The following is a 22,157-nucleotide window of genomic DNA, read 5'->3' as shown; positions in this document are numbered from 1 at the left end:
TTTATTTATTTATATGTGTCTTCGGCGTGTGTATTTATTAATTTATATGTATGAATGTATATCAATGCTTAATATTAAAAAAAATAAATATATAAATATACATACATGTATATTTGATTATATAAATATATATTTATTCTATATACGTTGTTGTTCGTTGTTTATTGTTGTTGTTGTTGTTGTTGTTGTTATTATTATTATTATTATTATTATTATTATTATTATATAAGGATTAGTTAACAAGGGCAAAGTTGGAATAATTCAAGGTTCTTATTCGTAATACAATTCTATACTAGAATTACTGATGGTAATAATTCAGTATATATATTTCTCTGCAATGCAATCTATACTATTAATAAAAACAATATCCTCAGTTTTAACTTCCCGCCCAAAATAGACCTAAACAATATCCTCAGTTTTAACTTCCCGCCCAAAATAGACCTATAATATTTCCTCAGTTTTAACTTCCCGCCCAAAATAGACCTATAATATTATGGTTTGCGTAATATTTTAAAATATGGTAATACAATTCCTATCAATAATACAATTGTAATTTAAAATAGAATTCCTAATAAAATATATTCTTCCCTACGTTCCTATTCGTAATACAATTCTAGACTAGAATTACTAATGGTAATAATTCAATATATATATTTCTCTCTAGAATTACTAATGGTAATAATTCAATATATATATTTCTCTGCAATGCAATCTATAGTAATAATTCAATATATATATTTCTCTGCAATGCAATCTATATCTATACTATTAATAAAAACAATATCCTCAGTTTTAACTCCCGCCCAAAACAAACCTATAATATTTGGGTGTGCGTAATATTGTAAAATATGGTAATACAATTCCTATCTCTAATACAATTGTAAATTAAAATAGAATTCCTAATAAAATATATTCTTCCCTACGTTCCTATTCGTAATACAATTCTAGACTAGAATTACTAATGGTAATAATTCAATATATATATTTCTCTGCAATGCAATCTATATCTATACTATTAATAAAAACAATATCCTCAGTTTTAACTCCCGCCCAAAACAAACCTATAATATTTGGGTGTGCGTAATATTGTAAAATATGGTAATACAATTCCTATCTCTAATACAATTGTAAATTAAAATAGAATTCCTAATAAAATATATTCTTCCCTACGTTCTTAAAATAGAATTCCTAATAAAATATATTCTTCCCTACGTTCATATTCGTAATACAATTCTAAACTAGAATTACTAATGGTAATAATTCAGTATATATAGTTCTCTGCAATGCAATCTATACTATTAATAAAAACAATTTTCTCAGTTTTAACTTCCCGCACAGAACAGACCTATAATATTTTGGTATGCGTAATATTGTAAAATATGGTAATACAATTCCTATCCCTAATACAATTGTAAATTAAAATAGAATTCCTAATAAAATATATTCTTTCATACGTTCCTATTCGTAATACAATTCTAGACTAGAATTACTAATGGAAATAATTTCGTAATACAATTCTAGACTAGAATTACTAATGGAAATAATTCAATATATATATTTCTCTGCAATGCAATCTATATCTATACTATTAATAAAAACAATATCCTCAGTTTTAACTCCCGCCCAAAACAAACCTATAATATTTGGGTGTGCGTAATATTGTAAAATATGGTAATACAATTCCTATCCCTAATACAATTGTAAATTAAAATAGAATTCCTAATAAAATATATTCTTTCATACGTTCCTATTCGTAATACAATTCTAGACTAGAATTACTAATGGAAATAATACAGTATATATATTTCTCTGCAATGAAATCTATACTATTAATAAAAACAATATCCTCAGTCTTAACTTCCCGCCCAAAACAGACCTATAATATTTTGGTGTGCGTAATATTGTAAAATATGGTAATACAATTTCTATCCCTAATACAATTGTAAATCAAAATAGAATTCCTAATAAACTATATCCTTCTCTACGTTCCTATTCGTAATACAATTCTAAACTAGAATTACTAATGGTAATAATTCAGTATATATACTTCTCTACAATGCAATCTATACTATTAATAAAAACAATATCATCAGTTTTAACTCCCGCCCAAAACAGACCTATAATATTTTGGTGTGCGTAATCTATACTATTAATAAAAACAATATCCTCAGTTTTAACTCCTGCCCAAAACAGACCTATAATATTTGGGTGTGCGTAATATTGTAAAATATGGTCATACAATTTCTATCCCTAATACAATTGTAAATCAAAATAGAATTCGTAATAAACTATATCCTTCTCTACGTTCATATTCGTAATACAATTCTAAACTAGAATTACTAATGGTAATAATTCAGTATATATACTTCTCTACAATGCAATCTATACTATTAATAAGAACAATATCATCAGTTTTAACTCCCGCCCAAAACAGACCTATAATATTTTGGTGTGCGCAATATTGTAAAATATGGTAATACAATTCCAATCCCTAATACAATTGTAAATTAAAATAGAATTCCTAATAAAATATATTCTTATCTACGTTCCTATTCGTAATACAATTCTAGACTAGAATTACTAATGGAAATAATACAGTATATATATTTCTCTGCAATGAAATCTATACTATTAATAAAGTATATATATTTCTCTGCAATGAAATCTATACTATTAATAAAATATATATATTTCTCTGCAATGAAATCTATACTATTAATAAAAGCAATATCCTCAGTCTTAACTTCCCGCCCAAAACAGACCTATAATATTTTGGTGTGCGTAATATTGTAAAATATTGTAATGCAATTCCTATCCCTAATACAATTGTAAATCAAAATAGAATTCCTAATAAAATATATCCTTCCCTACGTTCCTATTCGTAATACAATTCTAAACTAGAATTACTAACGGTAATAATTCAGTATATATATACTTCTCTGCAATGCAATCTATACTATTAATAAAAACAATATCCTCAGTTTTAACTCCCGCCCAAAACAGACCTATAATATTTTGGTGTGCGTAATATTGTAAAATATTGGAATGCAATTCCTATCCCTAATACAATTGTAAATCAAAATAGAATTCCTAATAAAATATATCNCCTATCCCTAATACAATTGTAAATCAAAATAGAATTCCTAATAAAATATATCATTCTCTACGTTCTTATTCGTAATACAATTCTAGACTAGAATTAGTAATGGTAATAATTCAGTATATATATTTCTATACAATGCAATCTATACTATTAATAAAAACAATATCCTCAGTTTTAACTTCCCGACCAAAACAGACCTATAATATTATGGATTGCGTAATATTGTAAGATATGGTAATACAATTCATATCCCTAATACAATTGATTAAAATAGAATTCCTAATAAAATATATTCTTATCTACGTTCCTATTCGTAATACAATTCTAGAGTAGAATTACTAATGGTAGTAATTCAGTATATATATTTCTCTGCAATGCAATCTATACTATTAATAAAAACAATATGCTCAGTTTTAACTTGCTGCCCAAAACAGATCGATATTATTATGGTATGGTTTGCGTAATATTGTAAAAAATATGAAAATTTTGCATAATTCAACCCGCAAGGCCAACCAATTTTCTGAACGACATTTGTGCATGCAGGTGTCGGCGCACCCCCCCTGCGCGCGAGCCTTAGAAAAACTCTTGTATAAGTAGTGATGCAAACCCCTTCTCAAACCAATGTGGGACAAAAGTTACTTGAAAGGTTTTTCTCTATATTTTTCTAACTCAAATGGGTCAACTTTGAGAACCAATTTCTTATTCACCCATTATCAGTTTTGAGCGTACAATATATCAATCTTTTCGTCTAACTACGAAGAACACGAATCCACTTTGACCCGACCCAAATCGAAAGTGGACCCCACATATATTTGTACCACAATATTGCCAGTAAAATGCCATTTTATGCTAATTTTTTTCCAACAGTTATTTGTCCAGAGAATATCAACGTGTTGAAGGAAGAAGATGATATATAGTGAAGGGCAATATCATCTTCACTATATATCATCTTCTTCCTCCAACACAACGCTCTACGGTCAACCAACAATTACTCAACTGATTATCCCATTANCTATATTTTTCTAACTCAAATGGGTCAACTTTGAGAACCAATTTCTTATTCACCCATTATCAGTTTTGAGCGTACAATATATCAATCTTTTCGTCTAACTACGAAGAACACGAATCCACTTTGACCCGACCAAAATCAAAAGTGGACCCACATATATTTGTACCACAATATTGCCAGTAAAATGCCATTTTATGCTAATTTTTTTCCAACAGTTATTTGTCCAGAGAATATCANACACGAATCCACTTTGACCCGACCAAAATCAAAAGTGGACCCACATATATTTGTACCACAATATTGCCAGTAAAATGCCATTTTATGCTAATTTTTTTCCAACAGTTATTTGTCCAGAGAATATCAACGTGTTGAAGGAAGAAGATGATATATAGTGAAGGGCAATATCATCTTCACTATATATCATCTTCCTCCTCCAACACAACGCTCTACGGTCAACCAACAATTACTCAACTGATTATCCCATTACTCATATGTAAATTTTTCTCTAATATAGTTATACTTACTGAATATCAAAATATAAGTGTACCTCAAGATCTTGCAATAACTAACCGACAAATAATTAAATTAATGAATATGATGCAATAATGTAAATTATCTACCTATTGCATTTATACACTTATTTTAGAACACTGAATTTTTGTGGTATTTGTTGTATGCAAGGAAGACGCATACTATAATTGCATTTATACACTTATTCATACTCATATTCGATGTTATATTTTATATAATTGTATATCGATTCAAATATTTCTTAAAATATTATAACAAATTCATTCCGTGCAACGCATGGGTGAAAATACTAGTTATTAATAAAAACAATATCCTCAGTTTTAACTTCCCGCCCAAATCAGATCTATAATATTATGGTTTGCGTAATATTATAAAATATGGTAATACAATTCCTATCCCTAATACAATTGTAAATTAAAATAGAATTCCTAATAAAATATATTCTTCCCTACGTTCCTATTCGTAATACAATTCTAGACCAGAATTGCTAATGGTAATAATTCAGTATATATATTTCTCCGCAATGCAATCTATACTATTAATAAAACAATATCCTCAGTTTTAACTTCCCGCCCAAAACAAACCTATAATATTATGGTATGGTTTGCGTAATATTGTAATAAATAACCAATTTTCTGAACGACATGACGACATTCGTGCATGCAGGTGTCGACGCACGAGTCAAGCCTTTTTAAGGTCATTTTGGGATTTCATTTGCACCCCCCTGCGCGCGAGAGAGAGAGCCTCTATGCTATACAATTCAATAAGCCTTAGAAAAACTCTTGTATAAGTAGTGGTGCAAACCACTTCTCAAACCAATGTGGGACAAAAGTTACTTTGAAAGGTTTTTCTCTATATTTTTCTAACTCAAATGGGTCAACTTTGAGAACCAATTTCTCATTCACCCATTATCAGTTTTGAGCGTACAATATATCAATCTTTTCGTCTAACTACGAAGAACACGAATCCACTTTGACCCGACCCAAATCGAAAGTGGACCCCACATATATTTGTACCACAATATTGCCATTTTATGCTAATTTGTTTCCAACAGTTATTTGTCCAGAGAATATCAACGTGTTGATGGAAGAAGATAATATATAGTGAAGGGCAATATCATCTTCACTATATATCATCTTCTTCCTCCAACACAACGCTCTACGGTCAACCAACAATTACTCAACTGATTATCCCATTACTCCCATGTAAATTTTTCTCTAATATAGTTATACATTCTGAATATCAAAATATAAGTGTATCTCAAGATCTTGCAATAACTAAACGACAAGTAATTAAATTAATGAATATGATGCAATAATGTAAATTATCTACCTATTGCATTTATACACTTATTTTAGAACACTGAATTTTTGTGATATTTGTTGCATGCAAGGAAGACTCATACTATAATTGCATTTATACACTTATTCATACTCATATTCGATGTTATAATTTATATAATTGTATATCAATTCAAATATTTCTTTAAATATTATAACAAATTCATTCCGTGCAACGCACAGGTCAAAATACTAGTTGTTATATAAAGTTTTAACTACATGAGTGTATGTATAGCGAGGTATTCATTATCGTTTGGCAATGAGATTTCATGGAAATCGATATATGAAAATTAAATTATTTTTATAATAAATTAAGATATATTGTATTGGGTAGATTTTATTTTATTTTAAAAATAAATTAATATTTTTGGATTTTTGGATAATTGAATAACTTAAGATATTGTATTTTTGGATGATTTCTTGGAAAGAAATAGGGCAGGAATCAAAGTTGTTATATAAGTTTCAACTATAGTATACTGTGTATGTATAGCGGAGTGTACTGTATATGTATAGCGGGGTATTCAGTGTCGTTTGACAATGAGATTCCATGAAAATTGATATATAAAAATTAAATTATTTTTTATAAAATAATAAAATTTACCCAATATAATATCTTAAGTTATTATATTTAATTTTAATATATCGATTTTCATGTAATTTCATTGCCGAACAACTTTGAATATCCCACTATACATACACAGTCGTGCAGTACACTGTAATTAAAACATTATATAACAACTTTGACTTCTACCCTATTTCATTGCAAGAAATCATTTTCTTCATTAATGAAATAGGGTAAAATCATCCAAAATATTCATATAAATAACATGTCATCGTATTTTATTATTTTATTTTTCCATGTCAACAAATTAGATGGGTTACTTGTTAGAAATGAGCTAAAAATGCTAGATGAAAAATAATTAGGAGTATAATGACTTAGATGAACCATATTTTAGTTCATGGTGCTAGATGAATAATCAGTGTTAGTACATTGGTCTATTTGACCATTTTGCCTATTTTTAATATATTAAAAATATATATTATATTCATAGCTCACGGAGAATTTTGCCCCCATTTTTGGTGTATAGTTGTAGGTTTTTAAAATTTATTGAATACATTTGTGTGTTTTATCATTTTTTAAGTGTTATTTTTACTTTGTAAAATGATTTTTTGCATCATTTTTGCTTCTTTTTTTTTTTCATTTTGATTTTTGTTATGCTTGTTTATTTACCTTGCGTAATTTGTTATTTTTTACCGTTCTCATTCTTCTTCTTCTTCTTTTTTTTTTGTTATTTTTTACCGTTCTCCTTCTTCTTCTTCTTCTTTTTTTTAAACATTCTTTCTACGTATATTTTATACGTAATTTTAATTTGAAATATTTAGTTTTATTTCCTTATGAGTACTTTTGTGTGTCACATATTTCGTGTGTATTTCACTAGTGGATTTAAAAATTAATCTCCTAATTTGACTTGGGTTACAAGTGTGATTTTGGTTGTATTGACCGCATCTTTTTGACGTATATACAATATATGCGTCACTTCTAGGTGAGAAAATATGCAATTCGACACATTGCTTACGTTTATATCTATATAGAGTTAATACCCAAAATTGTTCTCGACTATAGTGGTTTTTCTCAATTTTGTCCTAAACGACTTTGGTATCAGATCCCAGACTTTAGTGTTATCACCAAAATTTGTCCTCTGTTAGCGGAGCTGTCAATTCGGCGTTAAGTGGAGGGACAATTTGGACAATTCATGTTTAAGTCTTCTCTCATCCGGTCACTTGTACCAACGAAATGTCATTACCCTTGAGAGAGAGAAATATGGTGAGAGAGAGAATATGTTATTAGAAGTATTTGCTACAGTAATGAGGTTGCTAGGGTTTTGTGTTTTATGATTTGACTGAAAATTTTCGATGGAAATACCTAAAAGAAAACCTAATTATGCTTTATTGAGTCAGATTCCAAACGATAACTTCCACCAGCTACCGAAGTTTACCGCTCCCGGAGCTGGTGTGCCAGCTTACGAGTCTCATTCAGGGGAGAAGAATAAGGCGAAAGGTGATAAGGGATTTGATTGGGACTTGATTGATCATAGAATGATTCAGTCGCAGAACCGAATCAGCACGCCGGGTACCCCGCGTCGATTGGGTTGCAGAGACAATCCAGCGATAGTAGCTTCGGTGAGAACTCGATCTCCGGCGACTATTACATGTCGTCGTTATCCAATCCTGATGCATCTTATGGACAGTTAAATGATGGCGGCGGCGACCTGAGGCTAGGTGGCGGCGGCTCTTCGTCGTCCAAGAGCTGGGCGCAGCAGCTAGCACTGGCGCTACGGCTTTCATCTGAAGCTACATGGGCTGATGATCCTATTTTTTGGTTCCCGTGCCCGACGAAGGGGCATCGAGGTCTTCAGCTTCAACTACTTCAGCAGAGTCCATGCCACATAGATTCTGGGTAAGTTTTATCATTCTCTTATACGATGAAACCTTTATTCAAGACGCCCAACCTAGATTAAAGAATCATTGTAGTAATAAAATCTTCGAAATCAGTTATATATATGATCACCACTGTCAAAATACAACAGTAGTTAGAATTAGATAGGTAGCAACCTAAAATCTGAGCTAACAGAATCTGGTGGGCAAAGAAACCTTAGAAATCTGCGGCTGTAAAGAATCATATTCCACCAAAAAAAAACCATCAATCGAGCGAGGATTAAAGAATCATAGTAGTAATAAAATCTTCGAAATCAGATATATGATTACCTCCTCTATTTTGATGTTGAACCACGGGTCTTGAAGCCATTCTTTCAAATATGCTTCGGAAAATGAAATCTTTTTCTTTCTGGGTATCTCACAATCCTTCCTCCTCTTCCAACTCTATCTGAGATCTTTCTTTATATCAAGAAACAAAGGAACAAGCCCGATTAGAAGAGTTGAGATGGCGCCCCCTTCAAAGATGTGGAATTGAAGACTATATTTGCTTTGGGGGGAATTTTGGGGGAAGAGAGAGGCAGATTGTAAGGGAAGAGCGAATTTTGGGGGAAGAGAGACATCAGGCCCTATATATAGAATAAGAAAAAGAGAGATCGGTGGCGGACTGGCGGGAGATATCATGCGCCCACTTAAAATTTTGAACACACAGACTCTCAACGGATAAATTAATCCGTTGAGAGTTTTTTTTTTTTTTTTTTTTTAATTCCGTTGAGAGAGTAATCATTTTTTAAAATTCTTCCTAACTAATTTTTAAAAGGTAAAAAATTGTGTGAAATTGTATTTCGAATCTTTGTCCGTGAAATATGTCGGGTGAAGATTAAAATGTAATATTTATACACAAAAGTGTAATACTAATCAGAATAAAATATTTATTATTTATATGAGAAATTGTAATACTTTTACATTTTGATTTAAAAGTATTACATTGTCTTTTATAAGTAACAAACATTTGCCAACATCACTTATAAGGGAAAATGTAATACTTTTAATGCAAATTTTAATACTTTTACATCAAAATGTAAAAGTATTGCATTTACACTTTCACTTATAAGCAATAAATATTTTATTTCTGATCTATATTATATTTTTTCATATAAGTAATACATTTTCATATGACTCGACCCGACTCGTCTCGCGGTCAAAGATCCGTGAGAAGGTCTCACATAAGTGTGACTCATTTTTAAATGCGTTCGTAGAGTTATTTTATAAAAATTCTCCATAGCCTTTTCCTTTTTTTTTTTTGTATAAAGCTAATTTTTATTTTTATTTTTAATTTCTTTCATATTGTTAAAGTTGATTAAGCAAGTCAAACTTTGGTTAAGAAGAGGGAGGAAGTCAGGTTTTAGAGAGACAACAGTCATATATGTAGAATAAGAAAAAGAGATATCGACGAATGCGAGTGACGGAAACCCTAGCTAGAAGCAAGGCTAGCTCTCATGGCTCCTCTTAAGGAGAGTCATTTGCACTTTCTCAAACTCAAGCCGACGCATCATCTCATCATGTGGCTTCATGACCTCAATCCAGCCACACTGTTTCCTAAGGGCAAGTTTAGTGAGCCAATCAACAACAAAGTTATTCTCTCTAGGCACGTGGCTAATCTTGACTTCCCAGTTTCTCAAAATCCATTTCTTGCACTCTCAGATAATATCCCGATCGGACCCATCAAGCCAATATCATTATTGATCTAATGCACCACATCCTGAGAGTCACAATGAATTCATCTCGCCACTATCACAAGCCCATTTTAATTCGTTGCGTGTCTAACCCTCTTTGTGTCTACGAAATTTGAATATTTTAGATATACGTCAAGTGACAAGCAAGGAAGCAAGAATTTAAAAATTTATTTCGATAACATGTAGTAGGTATGGGAAATGTGATATCAATATCTATTAGGATACTTCAATCATATATCATGGACCATGGTTCACCTTGTAAGGTATACCACTTATAGGATGTACATTTTTAATATAATAAAAGTGTATATTTTAAATACATTAGGTTCATTTTTTAATGTACATTATTTGTGTACTATATGCCCATTATTTGATAGTATTCCAAATAATGAATTTTTAGTACACAAATAATGTGAACCATGAAAGTTCCATGATATAATTTGCCAATACATGTCACCAATGCTGAGAAGATTAACAAAAAGCTCGACAGGCCTAGACATCCATTGCCATGTGATCAGCAATCTCTCTCACTTCATTTGGAGGATTCCTTTAGTGACAATAATATTTCAAAGTAACATGATTATCTCCATTTTCTAAGGTAATTTTATTTTGTTGAAATATTCTAACTTTGCCCTAATAATAATAATAATAATAGTTATTTTAGAGTTGTTTTATTGATTTTTTTTACTTAAGATTGTGAATTATGAGAAATCTATTGTAGTCATTTTTCTGTAATCAAAATGAATAATTGACTAATTGTTTACAAAAGTTTATGAACGCCTAATAAAAAAAAAAACAAAAACAAAAACAAAAACAAATAAATTAACTCCACTGCTCAGTGGCTCAGTGCTCACTCAGGCCGTCGGCCAATAATTCTACGCAAATGGCTCTCTCAAGGGTCTCTGTGTTTAGCCGGAATCCTGTCCGTTCTCCGCCGCTTCCTTTTACATCTTCCTCTCCTTTCTCTCTCTGTATCCAACGCAACCGCCAAATCGGCGCCTTTGCCGTCCATTCCATGGCGGAAGAATCCACCTCGTCTCCGATTGCTGCGGCACCTCCGCCGAAGAACACCCGGTGGAGGCCAACGTGTTTGTACTTCACTCAAGGTAAGTGCACTAAGGTAATAACATTCCTCAGCAACTTCTTAGGGCGCTTGTAAACACGAAATTTTCACTGTTTCCAACTTACTTATATAGTTTTCCTTTTTCTGGCTTTAACTTAGATGGATGATGCAATTCATATTGAGAGGTTCAATCACAGTTGCTCCGTCTCTGGGGAAATGACGGCAACTGCTTTGCAATCCAGGAATTTGCAGCAGCAGGGCTTAGAGTTTCTCCTCGTGCTTGATTTGGAAGGGAAAGTTGAAATCCTTGAATTTCCGGTTTTGTTGTTTGATACGAAAACCATGGATGTTATCGATTTCTTTCATAGGTGAGGTTCTGTTCATTTATCATATTCTCTGGTGCCATACCATTGAGGATTGAGAGCTTTACAGTAGCAGTAATAAGAATTTTAGGTTTGGATTTTATACACATTGAAAACTATAGCATTGTTGTGTCAAGCTGTATGAAAATTTTAGTAAAGAAAATATTTCAAATAAACAGATGCAGGATGCCAAGATTTAGGCGCTGCTAAATTTTAGAATGGCTTTGATAGCTTCTGAATGTTTTGCCTCTTTCAGCCAAGTCATATCAATGTCAGTTTGTTAATTTCATACCCACAAAAGGTGAAATCCCTCGCCCCGGGACCTCACACCTGGCCCGACAGGATTTGTGGCCTTCAAGAAATAATGTTATAGCATTAGCATTGGAATTGTTATGGCCTTTTAGATAGAATGTTACTCTGTATAACAAGTGGCCATAGTACGTTTTGTTTCCATGCCTGTCGAGTATGTTATATGTCAAGATAAATTATTTGTGTTCAGGGAGTATTAGTTTCAACCACTTAGCTCTGTCTCTTTTTTTTCACTATATTGCTACAGGTTTGTCAGGCCCTCAAAAATGACGGAGAAAAGAATAAATGAATATATAGAAGGAAAATATGGAAAAATAGGAGTTGACAGGTATGATATTGCCTCTACCTTTCACAAGATTGTGTATCTTTGTCTAAAATATGGTTCACCTCCTTTATAGCTATCATGTTTGTGCAATTATACAAAAATGGATCCAATAATTGGAAGGATTAATAAAATTGAATTTAAGAGGTGGGAAGCATGTTTGGTTACTTAAAGATATGAACTCTCAAACCTACTCAAAAGATTAAAATTTAGAATCCAGTAATGAAGAATTATTTTCCTCCAGCTATCTCCTATTTTATGGTTTTAGCGCAGGCATCGCGTATGGTGTTTCATCCTCCTTTAGACTTAACATCTCTGGGCATGATTTTGTGTCCAGCATTCACAAATTTGTGAACAATGCATAATGTTTTAATTTCCTAGTAAATAAACTCTTGCAGGGTTTGGCATGATACAGCTATCCCATTCAAGGAAGTTATTCAAGAATTTGAAACTTGGCTAGTTAAAAATGAATTATGGCGAAAGGAGCGGGGTGGCTGTCTGAGTAAGGCTGCATTTGTAACTTGGTGAGTTTCTGAAAATGGAAGATCAAAGCTCCCCTAAAGTTTTCTGATCTAAAATCCAACTGCAAAAGAGAACTCATAACTGCAAGAGAAAAAAAAAATAGATGTTAACAGAAACATGGGTTTAAGATTTATTTTTTTTTAAATATTTCTTTTAAGACAATATGTGAATCCTCTTATAGTTATTGGCAATGGCCAAATCTCTTCTGTTTTTGGAGAACTTTTTGGGGCTGATTTGTTTCTATGGTCCCAATTTATTTTCCAGCGCATACTTGTTGGCTTTCTCATCTTAGGATAAACCAGTTACCCAATCTTTTAGAATCTGTCCTTTTGTTTCATTGGTCTGTCTAATTGCAGTGCATATGCATGTGTGAGGTTCTGAAATGCTTGTCATGTAGAAATCCTGCATACAATATTCTCCTGAAACCCAAAATAATAGAAGGAACAGATTTATGTTATGGTTATGGAAAGTAAGAATTTTTGTTCGAGGGAATGTGCGCTGATAACCAATTTGTAATTTGCCTGCAACAGTGGGAATTGGGATTTGAAAACAAAAGTCCCCCAGCAATGCGAAGTAGCAAAGATGAAACTCCCACCATATTTTATGGAATGGATCAATTTGAAAGACATCTATCTAAACTTCTACAAGAGGAGGGTAAGGATAAACTTCGCCTCTTCTCATCCGGTATTTTGTTGCTCTTGCCAAGGGCTTTTTCCCCTCTTTGGTGCATACCTTTTAATAGTTAACGACAATGTTGCTTTACTTGTGGCACTGCAGGCCCCGGGGATGCTTTCCATGATGAGGGAACTAAATATTCCGTTGTTGGGCAGTCACCATCTTGGAATTGATGACTCGAAAAACATTGCGAGGGTATTGCAGCATATGCTAAATGACGGCGCCTACTTGCAAGTTACTGCTAGAAGAAATCCTGACTCTCCTGAAGTTGTAAAATTTCTTTTTGAAAACCGTATCAGGTAGTTGAGCAAACTAAAACCTGAAACGAATCAGGTTTTTGACTAATTTGAAGGTTGTAGCTTTTTACTGAGATTCTTTTTGGAAGTCTAACTAATAGTTTTGGAAATTTTAAGGTCATTTAGATGTTTATTACAGAATTACAGGACGTTGATGTTTTGATATTACTTAGTTGTCTTGGTGTTTCCCTGTTCATCACATTTCCATACAAACTATAAGTTGTCTGATGTATGTTACTGAACTGCAAAACTAAAGGTGGGTTTAGGCATAAGGTATGGGTATCAAAGTGATTGTTATTGTTTGGTTGATAAGTTTTTAGAATACTACTATGGGTTTGGAATACCTCGTTAATTGGAAAACCCATACCCTAATGAAATAAGGGTTTCATTTCCCTTCCTCCTTTTTACCCCAACTATTAATAATCATTTTCATTCCACCCTACTACCAAACATGCAAAATACTTTCACCAAAACCCATTACCCTTACCAAGTATTTGATACCCATACCGATTCCGATTCCCATGTGCAAACCAAACACACCCTAAATAATTTTTTTTTAAATCCTGAATGTCTTCAAATACAATAAATAATCATATTAGCTCCCAATGAGGATTGATCTGGTCTCAAGTTTGACCCTCTAGATTCAAGCTCAGTTAGTATGCGAAATCCATTGTTTACCAAATACTCGGCATTGGCTCTACGGCATTTAGAGACAAGGGTCCATGCTCTCGCTCTCACTATTCAAAAAAAAATCATATTTAGTCAAATTAAATTGAATAAATTAAAATTTTCCAATAATGAATTTATGGTCTAGTGATACGAAGTAGCTCTCCCAAATGGGAGGTCGTGGGTGGGAGCTTCAGTAGATTGAGAAAGTAATTATGAACAGATACTACATTGTAACAGAGCTAATAGTACTAAAAAAAATTGAATAAGTTTTCAAAAAAAAATGAATAAGTTTTTATTTTAGCTTTATTAATGATAATTTGATATTCGAAAATGTAAATTATGTATTATTGAAAAAGCACAATTTGTTTCATAAAACAAAATTCCAGTTTTAAAACGAATATATGTATAAATGGTTTAGTCAAAATTAAATTAGATTAGTTCACGAGAAATAAAGTAAGCAAATATAAATATAAATATATATATAAATAAATAAATATATATATATATATTGTGAATTCTACTTTGTCTATTTGAAAAAAAAAAATGGAAAATCTGTCCCGTAGCAATTAAGCCTCAAATTAAATTATCCCTCTCCATCAAACATTAATTAGAATGTCAAAACCTCAAGGATATGATAATTAGTCTGGCTATGATTTTCGTTTCTATAAGGTTAGGGTAGATTTGGAAAGTGGTTACCTTCACGATAAGGTCTTTGACCACTCCAATTAACAATGACTATAGTACAAATTTTCACCTTAGATTATGATATATGATCACAATATCTTGTTTAATTAATTAATATCAAAATCTATAGATATTTAGTAATATTTAATAATATACTAAAAAATTGGTAAGTATGTATTAAAACTTTAGTCTTAATATATTTTAAAATTAGTGACGTAGTGTTCACGTAAATAGCCGTGTGGGTTCGGCTGTCTGTACTACATGCATGCAGATCAGAATATTTTGCAAAAACACATCATATATCGCATACACGTATCACATGTAATTATTCTACACCATGGGTAAACACCTGTACCACGTAGGCTAAGGGAAAACTGTCTTGTTTGTGATATGATATATCCACATATAGTGCATGTATACACTTCAAACATATATATAGATTAATCAGAATCGCTAGTTAGTCCCTGTCATTGACTATCTTAAAAAGTTTGGGCGACTTTAAGTTAGGTGGTCTACCACTTGGATTAATCTCATGAACCACTTTAAACACATAATTTTAAATTAAATCTCGTAAAATTGTCATTGATTGGTTTAGGAAACTTTAATTTGATAACTTTAGGTCAGATGGTCTACTACTTGAGCTTTGAAAAAATTCAAATACATATTGTTTTTAAATGTCTTAATAAGATTGTGATATAGTGATATGTATTGAATTGTTTCTAAAACTATATATAGTACCATTCAGTAAGTAGATGGTATTGGTATACGGAATTTCCAGCACTTTGACAAATGTTACCATCAAAGTGAGCTAATTAAATGAAAGCAAATCCTCAAAGGTTTTTTTTTTTTTTTTTTTTTTTAGAGGTTTTGTTGTAGTAGTAGCAAAGCTGGAGAGACATAGCAAAACGATCCATGATAATTTTTAAGGAATTGAAGTCCTATACGTGCATTTCAAATTTCAAAAACATTTTATTTTCAAAAAATTTATACAAACTCTATAATAAAACAAAAATTTAAAACTTGTATATAGTATATCCTAAAAAGAAATTTTCAAAAAATTTATACAAACTCTATAATAAAACAAAAATTTAAAACTTGTATATATACAAACTCTATAATAAAACAAAAATTTAAAACTTGTATAGTATATCCTAAAAAGAAACTAATACACAATTAATATTTATGCATATTTATGTGTGCACGCAACAAAAAATTTGTAATCTAGTTTACACTAGTTAAAAAGTGAAACAACACGCACATATATATAGGAAAGATTGTGATGCTTAAAGTAACTCTCTGTGAGGCCATCTCACGTATGAATCTTTATCTTAAAAAAGTGTTTGTTACTTATAAGGAAAACTATAAACTTTTTGAGAAAAAATATAATACTTTTAAATTAAAATATAAATGTACCACATTTTTTTCTCAAAAATATTACACTTCCCGTTAGCTAATAAGTAACAAACACTTTATTTCTTATAATTATTATATTTTTCAGTATGAGTATTATATTTTCATCTTATTGACTCAACATATCTCATGAACAATAATTATTGAGATAGTCCACACAAATTTTTACCAAACTTAAAAGTTTTAGAAACACATAACAAATTCAATGTCTTTGCCATTTACAGGGTGGTAGCAAGCATAATAAGTTATCATACCAATTAGAGTTTCCCCAAGTCATTACGCAAATTCACATGTACATTTTATAATTAATTTTTCATTTACTCATTAAGTTCTTGAATGTTAATGTATAAAGTTTACCCCTTTCATTTAAAAAATTCTTTTTATTTACTCATTAACTGTTCTTGAATGTTAATGTATAAAATTTACCCCTTTCATTTAAAAAATTCTAGATTTATTTTTTCTTTCCGCAACCATGTTAATTTAAATTAAGAAGAAGACTAATAAGTTATTTATCAAATTAATAGTACGAGCAACTTGTTTAAATCTAATGTGGTAGCCAAAACATAATTGTCAAATGTGGCACGTCATCGATGTTCTAGGTCGATCCGACTCGGATAGAAAACGATGCCTAAAGCTACGGATTAAAACTGCCTTTTTAATCTTTTTAGGCCTACTTAGGTGTCGTAACACATCTTATCATATATTTTTTAAATAAGAAATTTAAGTATATATTCATATTAAATATATTTCTTATTTTGTCATAAAAGTAATGAATTGAAGTCCTATCCATATGTTTTTTGCATGTCTAGTTAAAATATAAAGAGGTGTCTAAGCTAATTGGTATGGGTGGCTACTACTGGCTACAATCACGCCGCCCATCAAAGTAGCTTAAAAAAACTAGTAAAAATACAAAAGATAAAAGTATTGAAGAAATAATATTAAATTAGAAACAATATTTTGTTTAGGGAAGAAATAATATTTTACTAGGTCTTAATAATTAGTGAATAGCGAATTATTTACTTGTTTTAACCAACGATTAATATTAATAATTTATAAATTGTTTTAACCCACGATTAATATGCTTAATTAATTCTAGTTGGTAATGTATAAAGCAACAAATAAGAACATGAATAAATTGTTTTATTTATGAAACAACATACGAAAATGGGTAAAACAAAGTGCCATTTTTTTCTCCCAAATACAAAAATAAAACAAAACAAGTTAGACTTCCTACATACCATATATAATTCTATATATATTATCTCTAGCCTTAGCTGTCATATAATGAAAAGGAACCAATTCAAGTCACCCATCCCATAATGTTTTAGTCAATTTGCTGTCTTTAATGTAATGAATAATACACCCATCACATGGCTGTGCTGGCATCAGCTACCATATTTTTCCAACCCAATATTTTACTGTTTGCTCATCTTATTGCCAATAATCAATACTATATTCTATTTTTTAAAAAAATAAAATAAATAAATATAGCATCTAAAGAATATCTTTTATAATGCCGATAGTAATAGGTAAAATCATATATAATATTGATAGGGAATACACCTCGAGTATATCTCCCTTCTCGTCTCGTATAAGTGCTTGGCATCCATATATGTCATGCGGGTCACCGAGAGGGACCATTCCCGACCTTCGCCGACCAGTAGCTTGACATTCTTGGCCTAAAGTTGATAACTGAGCTAAATGGAGGCCGTAACAGCATTTTACTACAGCATTTTACTGCAGCAAGAACTCTCCCGACTCGTTCAAGTCGGGATGACCTTCCCGAGTAGGCCCACTTGGATTGATAGAGTTGGATATCTCAGTGGACAGACATGAATCTTGTAACACGTGGCTGAGGAGGCGCCGTTCCCGAGCCTCCCTAATGCATGTTCAACACGTATCCGTCATGTCGGACTTATGACGTGCTCCCTCCTTACCTCTATAAATACCGCATTTATGGCTAGGAGGAGGGACTTTTGGACTCATTCTCTCTCTAGTCCTATAAGCTTAGGAACTTCTGATCTTTGGTCCTAGCCTCCCGATCTACTACAAAACTACGAAATTATCATATCGCATACCAATACGCAAACCCGAGTGTATTTATTACATCAAATATATTTTATTGTAGTGGATATTATTGATACTAATCCTGATAGTAATTGCTATAACATAAAATAGTATCATAATTATATCTGCTGATGATAATTTATCTATATTGATCATAATCAACAAAAAAAAAAATGTAGGACCAAATGCGTACCTAACTTTTAGATCAAGATGATTAGGTTAAAAGATCATTTTATTTAATTAAGATTTAATTTTCAAATAAATTTATGCATCAACTATAAAGCTTGTCTATACTGTATACCTTTTTGGTGGTTTTCTTTTTTTGGTAAATCAGTAACAAACTGGCAACACTAAATAAGGCAAAATAGGTTTCGAAATACTTTTTGGTGGTTTTCTTCTTTTGGTATATCAGTAACAATCTTGATGGTTTCATTGTTTTGTAATGCGTGATTGAGTATAATTCTGACCGTTTACTCAATTCTCTCATATTTGTCAACTCATCAAAGGGTATGCCAGCTTGTTATGATTCCAATCAACCTTTTTTGTTTTTTGTTTTTTTTTTTTATTTTGTTTTTTAGCGACAAGGAAACTCTCAATCACGGTCCGAAAGTGTGCACTGCGAAAGCCATGCATTCTGCTCCTAACTAGTAAAGAAACACAAAAAGATAAATCAATCTAAGTTGTCTATTACTGTCTAGCTAGCTCAAACGAAGAATCAAGAAGGTCACTAGGCCGCTCTCATTGAAAGTCAAACTTAAAACTTTGTAGTTAGTAGTTACTACCAAACCAATAGCCTGACCAACATGGCTGAAGTTTCCCTCTTACATGCTAGAACAAGCGTTGAATTGAAACCTCTCTCCGTGACCTGACTCCCTTTCCCCCGTTAATGGTCTTCACAACTACTTCTGAATCTATTTTAACTTTTACATTCACAAATCCTAGCTCCTCCCCCCCCCCCCCCCCCCCCCCCCTTCAAATCGAAAACTTTTATAAAGACCCATATTTGGTAACATAGTTAGTTTATCAACCAATTTTAACTTATTTGATCATTATTAGTTGTTTGATTTGGTTAAACAATCCATATTAGTGTTTGATTTATTAGCTTTTTGTGACAGCTTATTACATCAAAATGCTAAAATTTAGAAAGCTGTTTAAAGCAACTTTTTCGATCAGTTTTTTGAGAAGTCATTTTGCATGTAATCAGTTATCAACTAACAACTAATTTACCAAATGCTTTTCTACAATCAGCTAATACTGTAAACTAGTCAAATCCACTAATCCAATTAACCAACCTATTTACCAAACACCTCAAAGTTATTAACGAAATCTATTTTTGTCATGAAGTGTGTGAGCCAAATCTCCCCCATCAGCCCTCTTGCAGCTCCAAAATAAACTTCCTGTGCAGAATCTCTATTAAATATCAGGTTGGCTTCCACCGGCAAGACTGAATGCTCCAATTAGATGCAGACATCTCTTTCCACCCCCATTTTAATAATCTCAATTGTGTATATACATTCTTTAGTTCACATAACTTTTGTCTTTGATGAACCAATATTATTGTATATCACTTAACAACCAAATCTCATGGCAAGCAGCACATGACATCCAAATCCCACATGGCCTCTCTAATCAACCTCTTCTGACAGCCTTTTCCTAGATATAAAAACAACCCAAGATCCACATGTGCCCACTCCCCTTAAAAACAACCTGAGAAACTCAGAAACCTTTGATTTTGTTTGCTCCTCCTCCTCCTTCTATGGCTATGGATTTTCTTGACTCTCTACCCCTTCAATCCTCTCCTAATCTTAGCATGATAATAGAGCCTGGAGAGCTTCTGGATGAAACCTGGTTTTTTGGGAACTTGCTTGATGGAAAACCAAGAATGTTGAGATGCTACTCTGATCCTTGTCCTTCCTCAAAGACATCATCATCATCTGATGATTACGATGATGACGATGATGACGTGTTTCCCGGGAAGTCCATGGAGGAAACCTTTTCATCAATCAACAGAAGAATACCAGAAGGCAAGAGAGCGTTGAGTCTTCGCGTGCCCGGGACAGGTCTGATGAAGACTCCTTCCCTGCCAGCGAAGCAACAACCGGATTCAGCGGACACAAACAATCCGAGAATTCAAGAACCGTGGCGTAACAGCCTGTTAAGGGCTCCATCACTGCCCAGTTTTGCAGAGAAGGAAGAATTTCAAGACGAAGAGAGTGAGTTTTCTATGGGAAATTTGATCAGACAGGCATCTTTAAACCAAACCAAAGTTCTGACCAGACATGAATCATTAAGCCAACCCAAGGTTCTGATCAGACAAGGATCCTTAAACCTTAACCAATCCAATCCTCTGATCAGACAAGGATCCTTAAACCAATCCAAACCTCTGACCAGACAAGGATCCTTAAACCAATCCAACCCTCTGATCAGACAAGGATCCTTAAACCAATCCAAACCTCTGACCAGACAAGGATCCTTAAACCAACCCAAAGTTCTGCCTCCAAGACAAACTGCAAAGGTACCTTATTGGACTATGTCAGCGCCACATTTTAGTATTTCACTATGGTGATTTCAATTCATACATCCAAATAAGAACAGCTTTAATTCAAACTTTTTTCTGCAGGGTGTGACAAGAAGTTGCAGCATTTCTACCATCCCAAAACAAAATCCGCGAAAAAAATCAGAGCCAGAGAGCATTAACCCCATCTTGGACTGCAATTCCGGGGAGACAAAACCGCGATTTGCATCAAATCAACCCAAGATAAGAAGGAGCCATTCTAGTGTAGATACTGAAGAGTTGAAAGGATTGAAGAACTTGGGGTTGAAGGTGAAAGATGAAGAAAAGGTGAGCAGAAGAAGAGGTGATACTACATCAGAGGCATGGCTGGCAAAGAGTTTTGGGGCTCCACTACAAAGTGGGGCAGCCGCTAGCAAGAAATCAGCAGAAGACATGAAAGCACAGATAAGGTTTTGGGCAAGAGCTGTGGCATCAAATGTGCGCCAAGAATGATAATTCATCATCAAAGTTAAAAAACTTTAACTTAGCCTCACAGTACTATACTACTACATACATAAATGTTCTTGATTTCCGGGAATTTGAGAAACTACTTAGATTTTTGTCTGACAATTGAAGCATATGTTACATCTCAACTAAAAGTCTATAAACTAACAGTTAGACTATATGCGTATTTATGTTTATAGATCCTTTCATGTGTGCGAGCAATTACTTTTGATAGGTTCTCTCATAACTTTTTACATAGGACTAATTCTGATATTAAATTGAAGTATGTGTTTCTTTCTCAATTAGAAGTCTAAGCTGATAGTTGGACTAAAATATTTATATGTTATATGCTCAGTATGTTGATAAAAAGATTTGTGTCTAGAACACATGACTAGACTTTCTGGACTTGTCTCTTGATGACTTGTGGCTTGTAAACAGCTTAGTGTAGAAGGTTTCATTGTAGACATAGAAGCTAGGCAATAGGTTGAGTTCATGACAACCATCTTAATTATCTCCTAGGATATGATGATGCCAATAAGAATGTCCTTACATTAAGATTATAATATAGAGTTTTCCCTTTGCTTTATTGTGCATGATCTTTCAAGCTATATAAGATTATAATTTGATA

At 32.4% G+C, this 22,157-nt stretch overlaps 2 protein-coding genes and 1 long non-coding RNA gene across 3 annotated transcripts; 2 read left to right on the top strand and 1 right to left on the bottom strand.

Moving 5' to 3' along the window:
• Positions 1-8,306: 8,306 nt before the first annotated feature.
• On the bottom strand, positions 8,307-9,006 carry LOC116001460. The gene is made up of 3 exons (XR_004094233.1): positions 8,750-9,006; positions 8,597-8,650; positions 8,307-8,493 (listed from the first exon to the last, which is right to left on the bottom strand). It is a non-coding gene; the product is annotated as an uncharacterized LOC116001460 (long non-coding RNA).
• A 1,980-nt stretch (positions 9,007-10,986) lies between these two features.
• LOC115995941 (uncharacterized exonuclease domain-containing protein At3g15140) lies at positions 10,987-13,897 on the top strand. Its single transcript, XM_031235092.1, has 6 exons — positions 10,987-11,272; positions 11,375-11,583; positions 12,134-12,214; positions 12,607-12,732; positions 13,261-13,384; positions 13,508-13,897. The coding sequence occupies exons 1-6, from the start codon at positions 11,036-11,038 to the stop codon at positions 13,706-13,708; spliced, it is 978 nt and encodes a 325-aa protein (XP_031090952.1). The 5' UTR covers positions 10,987-11,035; the 3' UTR covers positions 13,709-13,897.
• Positions 13,898-19,998: 6,101 nt separating this feature from the next.
• On the top strand, positions 19,999-21,732 carry LOC116017132. Its single transcript, XM_031257663.1, has 2 exons — positions 19,999-21,046; positions 21,152-21,732. The coding sequence occupies exons 1-2, from the start codon at positions 20,288-20,290 to the stop codon at positions 21,536-21,538; spliced, it is 1,146 nt and encodes a 381-aa protein (XP_031113523.1). The 5' UTR covers positions 19,999-20,287; the 3' UTR covers positions 21,539-21,732.
• The last annotated feature ends 425 nt before the right edge of the window (positions 21,733-22,157 follow it).

This window comes from Ipomoea triloba, chromosome 1 (assembly GCF_003576645.1).
Source record: "Ipomoea triloba cultivar NCNSP0323 chromosome 1, ASM357664v1".
Taxonomy (NCBI): domain Eukaryota; kingdom Viridiplantae; phylum Streptophyta; class Magnoliopsida; order Solanales; family Convolvulaceae; genus Ipomoea; species Ipomoea triloba.
The sequence above is the reverse complement of the archived record's forward strand: the minus strand, read 5'-3'. Positions and strand labels throughout refer to the sequence as shown.